The sequence below is a fragment of the Bison bison genome, unplaced genomic scaffold (genome assembly GCF_000754665.1).
Source record: "Bison bison bison isolate TAMUID 2011002044 unplaced genomic scaffold, Bison_UMD1.0 scf7180017864492, whole genome shotgun sequence".
Classification (NCBI taxonomy): Eukaryota; Metazoa; Chordata; class Mammalia; order Artiodactyla; family Bovidae; genus Bison; species Bison bison.
The window spans coordinates 7,798,636-7,804,762 of NW_011495051.1; the positions used below are offsets into that span (position 1 = coordinate 7,798,636).

At 46.2% G+C, this 6,127-nt stretch overlaps 1 protein-coding gene across 1 annotated transcript in view; it reads right to left on the minus strand.

Moving 5' to 3' along the window:
- QTRT1 (queuine tRNA-ribosyltransferase 1) overlaps window positions 1-3,451 on the minus strand; it is an 8,545-nt gene extending 5,094 nt beyond the window's left edge. Inside the window, exons 1-3 of the mRNA XM_010828349.1 lie at window positions 3,092-3,451; window positions 2,874-2,942; window positions 2,640-2,778 (exon numbers count right to left, since the gene is read on the minus strand). Of these exons, the coding sequence (XP_010826651.1) occupies window positions 2,640-2,778; window positions 2,874-2,942; window positions 3,092-3,334 (451 nt within the window). The 5' untranslated portion in view covers window positions 3,335-3,451. The remainder of the gene's footprint in view (window positions 1-2,639; window positions 2,779-2,873; window positions 2,943-3,091) is intronic.
- Between the last annotated feature and the right edge of the window lie 2,676 nt (window positions 3,452-6,127).

The window sequence follows — 6,127 nt, forward strand, 5'->3', positions numbered from 1 at the left end:
ACGACTGAAGCAACTTAGCAGCAGCAGCAGCTCCCAATAACTAGAGAAAAGGCTTCACAGCAATGAAGACCCAATACAGCCAAAAATAAAATAAATAAACAAAGTTATTTAAAAAAAAGAATAAAACGATGTGTGTACCAAGTGATTCCTCGTGGTGTGTCGGGAGTCTAAGCATCCTTCAATAGGGATCGAGTTAAGGTTCTTTCCCACAATTCCAAAATCCAGAAACTTCTCAAAAATCAAAGGACTTTTCTTCTGCTAATGGGATACTCATGTGGTAGCAAAACTTGACAGTTGTCATCTTTTAAACAACCCAATTTACCAAGAAGATTCATAAGTGTTAATGCAATAAATGTAAAGCATATATACCATATGATCCAGCAATTCCACTCCTGGATATATACCCAAAAGGACAGAAAGCAGGGTCTCAGAAATATTTGCACAGCCAGGTTCACAATACCAATATTCACCAGAGTTAAAAGCTGAAAGCAACGCAAGTTCCATCAACAGCTGAATAGATGAACAAAATGGGATAGAGATACCCCATGGAATATTATGGAGCCCTAAAAAGGAAATTCTGCCACACGATGTAACATGGGTGAACCTTGAGGACATCATGCCAAGTGAAATAAGCCAATCACAGAAAGACAAGTACTGTATATTTCCACTTATACGAGGTTCCTAGAGGAGTCAAATTCATAGAGTGGAATGGTAGGTACCAGGGGCTGGAGGAAGGAGAATGGGAAGTGAGTATTCCATGGGGACAAGAGTTTCACTGTGGGAAGATGAAAAGTTCTGAAGATGGATGGTGGGGATGGTTATACAACAAGGTGAATGTACTTAACACCAATGAACTGGACACTTAAGGATTAAGATGGTAAATTTATGTTATGTGCATTTTATTACAATTTTTTAATTAGAAAAAAAAATGAAGTGTAATACCACAGGGTACTGCCCCAGGCCTCACTGAGGTACTGTGTAATGAATGGTATGTACCCTCTATTATCCTTCTAAAATGTAGGCATTCTGATACCTATCCGGCCCCAAGAATTTCAGATTAGAGACTGTGGACCTATAGATCAGAAAAGCTCAACGAAATATTGCCACAATGTGTCATTATAGGAAAAAAGCACAGTGTACCATGCTAGCCAAAGATGGGGTGATGAGAGAAGCAACAAGGGTTTTAACTGCAATGCAGTGAGATGTATCAAATACATGTAAACCCATGAGTTCAGGGCAATCCTTAAAAACTAAACATTAGTTTGTCATCAATAGAGGGTGCTAAGTAATCAACCCATGAAAACTAGTAAGAGGGAAAGAATGAATCCTACTCTTCCTACATGACCGAAATTATTCATACTTGGTCTCCCAGGAGTTGGTGAGAAACTTTTCTCTTTACGGAAGTAATCTGGCTAATAAATGAAGAAAGGGGGACTTCCCTTGGTGGCCCAGTGGCTAAGACACCATGCTCCTAATACAGGGGGCCAGAGTTCCACCCCTGATCAGGGAACTAGATCCCACATGCTGCAACTAAGAGTTCACCCACCATAACTAAATAGTACAGATGTCACACCTGAAAAAACAAAAAAAAAGATCTCATATGCCCAAACAAAGATGGAAAGGCCCTCATCTTTCTAATTAAGACCTTTTCATCATTCCTTGTCTCCTCTTTGGACTGCAAGCTCCATAGGTGGTATGGTACCAGAGCCCAGGCCCATAGCTATAAGCAGAAACCACAGAATATCTGGATAGAGGGATCTAAAAGCATCAATCTGCTTGGAAGATGGAATGTTTGGAACCTGTTTTCATAGCACTTTAGATTGAGAAATGCTAATTGTCTACATCAAAAAATGTATGTTATTGATGGAGATGGAAGGGGTCTAAAGCCTCCTTGTCACCCCCATTATTTCAACATATCTTTGCCCAGCTAATTTACTATCTGAGAGAAACAACTCACAAAGGTCTGCATAGTCAAAGCTATGGTTTTTCCAGTAGTCATGTATGGATGTGAGAGTCAGATCAAAAAGAAGGCTGAGCGCCAAAGAATTGATGACTTCAAACTGTGGTGCTGGAGAAGACTCTTGAGAGTCCCTCAAACTGCAAGGAAATCAAACCAGTCAATCCTAAAGGAAATCAACACTGAATATTATTCACTGGAAGGACCAATGCTGAAGCTGAAGCTGCAATACTTTGGCCACCTGATGGGAAGAGCTGACTCACTGGAAAAAAACCCTTATGCTGAGAAAGATTGAGGGCAGGAGGAGAAGGGGTGACAGAGGATGAGATTGTTGGATGGCATCAACTCAATGGACTTGACTTTTAGCAAACTCTGGGAGATAGTGAAGGAGAGGGAAGCCTGGCGTGTTGCAGTCCATGAGGTCGCAGAGTTGGAAAGGACTGAGCAAGTGAACAACGATAACAAAGAGAAACAACCGCAATAAAGATAACACTAAATGCTACTAAAAGTCAGGCACTGTGATAAGAGGTTTACCGAAATTACATCATTATCTTTGTAAACTATCCCCATTTAGGATGATTAAACTGAGGGTAAGGGACTCGCCCAGAGCCAAGCATTACCAAAGGAGCAGGCCCATTTCACCTCCACCAGGGGAAGGAGCGACTCCCCAGGATCCGCTCACCTAGCGCGTTCTGGATCTCCACGGACCTCTCTGGGCTCAGAAGGGTCTCATCACCGTCATAAGGGGAGCGGAAGCGGACGCCCTCCTCCGTCACTTCAGACAGGGACACCAGGGACACCATCTGGAAGCCGCCGCTGTCCTGAGGGAGATCCCACCGCAGGGCTGTCAGGTACTGGATGGGGAATATCTACCCCCAAGGAATGCCCTCGAACCCCGGCCTCGATCCCACCTTACCGTCAGCAGATTGTGGGGCCAATTCATAAAGCCGTGGAGACCTTGGGCCTTCTGGATCAGCTCTGGGCCCTGGTCACGCCCAGCACAAGGCCTGGGCCACCCGGGACCCTCGATACGCGTTTGTCGATAGACTTTGGGAGGCGTGCTCAGGTCTAGGGAATCTCCTGGGCTCCTCCACGCTCTGCCGCCGCCGCCCCGCTGGGGCGCAGCCCACCCACCGGCCTCAGACCCAGATGGTAGGTGTTGCCCAGGCAGATGCGGCAGCCCAGCGCGTCCAGTTGCTCTGCCGTGACGCCCTTCATAGTGGCCTGCGTGCCCACTGGCATGAACACTGGAGTAGCCACCGGCCCGTGTGGCAACCGCAGCTCCCCGGCTCGGGCCCTGGAGCGGCTACACTCGGCCACCAGTCGCATGATCCGCGGGGCCGACTCCAACGAAGTCTGGCTAGCGGCTGCCGCCATCTTGCCTGCATTAACCACGTGAGCTGTGGAACATCCTGGGCGGCGCCATGTTGGCTGAGGTCACGTGGCGCGCGATGAGGGCGGAAGCTTGGGGACAGCTTCAAATGAACCATGGAAACGGACGCCGTCCCACTCCTCTCCTCTGGATACCCAGTTTGTTCCCACAGGCAGCGAACAAAAGTGTTAAAATTTTCTTGGTTTGGAGGCCCATTCCTGCCACTTCCTCGCAGTCAGAGCCTCTCTAAGGTCTGATTGTATCCGCCATCAAATGGCACGAATTTATTACCTAAACATAAGGATGTCTTGAATGCTGAATGACAAGATCTAAGTATATAGATGTTTACACCGTGCCTTATGTAGTGTTTTGTCTTTTTTTTGGCCGCGCCTCACAGTTTGCGGGATCCTAGTTCCCCAACCAGGACTCCAACCTGGGCAGAGTCCTAACCACTGGACAACCAGGGGATTCTCTGTTTAGTCTATCTTGATTATTGCCTTGCTCCAAGGGCTTAGAACAGGACATAGCACATAGTACATACTCAATAAGCATCAGTTTATGCAATGAAAGAACGACAGATTTACAGAAGGGGAGACTGTTCCACCATTCATTCAACTTAAATCTATAGATACATCCCCACTAGTGCCAGCCTCCATGCTGCACGGGGGTGAGAGAGGATGGGTCACGAATTTATTAAGCACTGGTTGTGTTTCACTAATAATAACAGCAATGTGAAAGTGAAAGTGTTAGTCATTCAGTGCTGTCCAACTCTGCGATCCCCCGTGGACTGTGGCCCACCAGGTTCCTCTGTCCATGGAATTCTCCAGGCAAGAATACTGGAGTGGGTAGCCATTCCCTTCTCCAGTGAATCTGCCCAACCCAGGAATCAAACCTGGGTCTCCTGCATTGCAAGCAGATTGTTTACCGGCTGAGCCAGGGAAGTCCAATACGTGTTTGTGGCTCAGTCGTATCCAACTCTTACATATGTTTTCTTAATCTTGGGATTGGAAATGGAGCTGATATCTATTCTTGCCAGCAGAGGGCGCGTTTGCCCTAGAAGCTTTCCTTTCAGGACCACTGGCCTAAACTGGACTCACCTCAGCAAAACGCTGATCTACAAGCCTTGGGCTAATGCTATGGGTTTCTCAGTGTGGTGGAGTCCTCACTGAGGCCACGTCTGGAAAACATCCACCAATAAAGCCCACCTTAGGGCCTTTGCATTTGCTATCGCCATTGTCGGTAACATTCATCTGATATACCCATGTCCGGGTTATATTCTCACTGCCCCATTCCTCTTGACTTTCCCAATCTTTTTTAATAATTTATTTTCTAATTTTTATTTTTGGTTGCACCAGGTTTTTGTTGCTATGCTCAGGCTTTCTGTAGTTTCCACAAGAAGGGGCTGCCCTTCATTGTGGTGCTCGGGCTTCTCATTTGGTGGCTTTTCTTGTTGCAGAGCATGGGGCTCTAGGTGCTGGGGCTTCAGTAATTGTGGCACATGGGCATAGTTGATCCCCAGCATGTGGATCTTCCTGGACTTTGGATTGAGCCCGTTTCCCCTGCATTGGCAGGTTCTTATCCAGTGTACCACCAGGGAAATCCCGCAATCTTTTTAAAAAATAATTTAATTTATTTATTTATTTTTGGCTGCACTGAGTCTTCACTGCTGCTCAGGCTACTCTCTAGTTGTGGTGTGCTGGCTTCTCATTGGGGTGGCTTCTCTTGTTGCGGAGCACGGGCTCTAGGGTGCACAAACTTTAGTAGCTGCAGCTTTAGGGCTCTAGAGCACAGGCTCAATAGTTGTGGCCCATGGGTTTTTTGCTCCATGGCATGTGGGATCCTCCTGGATCAGGAATCAAACCTGTATGTCCTGCATTAACAGGCAAATTCTTTACCACTGAGCCCCCAGGGATGACTTCCCCAATCTTAAGAAACTTCCAGGGACTTCTGTGGTGTGCTGGAGTCCAGCCCCAGCAGGATCCAGGGGTACCCTCAGGAGAGACGCGTCGGCGTCAGCGAGAGAGAGAGAGAGAGAAAGAAAGAATGACACGGGGAGACCAAGCTTCAGTGAGAGAGGCCCGTAGCTTTATTTTCAGAAGGAGCTTTTATACCCTAAGTTGTATAGAGAAGATAATGGGTGCAAAGTCATGCAAGGTCAGCAGTGCTTGACCCTTATCGAAACCAGGCTTTCTTTCTGCAAACCTATCACATACAAAGGCTTTAGGTGATTTACATCATCTTCTGGTCAGGAGACCTGCTAACATTCTTCTGATAAAGGTTAGTCAACCAGAAAAACTTATTTTCTCCAAAGGTGATTTTTCTTAAAGTTTGGCGCCGCTCCCTGAAAGCACTAGATAGAGTTGCATTCCTATAGGGCAAAAGGTGCAGTGGGGGATAATCAAGGGGAGAATTTATTAACTCAAGGGTCTAAGGTTGTTAACATTAAAGCTTCTACTTATTTTCTATATACCAACTATATTAATCAATACACTCCCATGGACACAGTGAGTGGGTAAGGGATATGGAAACTTGGCAGCAAGCATTAGCTCAACAAAGAAATCCTCTACTTAGTTGTATTTTAACAATATTAACTCCCCAAGAAGCTCTGCATTGTTAGAATATCTTAAGCTTCCTGTGCCTCTCTGGTTGGGAGGCTGTGAACAATCACATGTGTAGCAGTAAGAGTCCGGAAACCTATCAGGCAAGTTAGAGAGCTATCTGAGGGATTTGAATTGGAACACACCTAGTATACCCTGGAGACTTATTAACTAGAGCTCTAAGTTGATTTTCTTACAGAG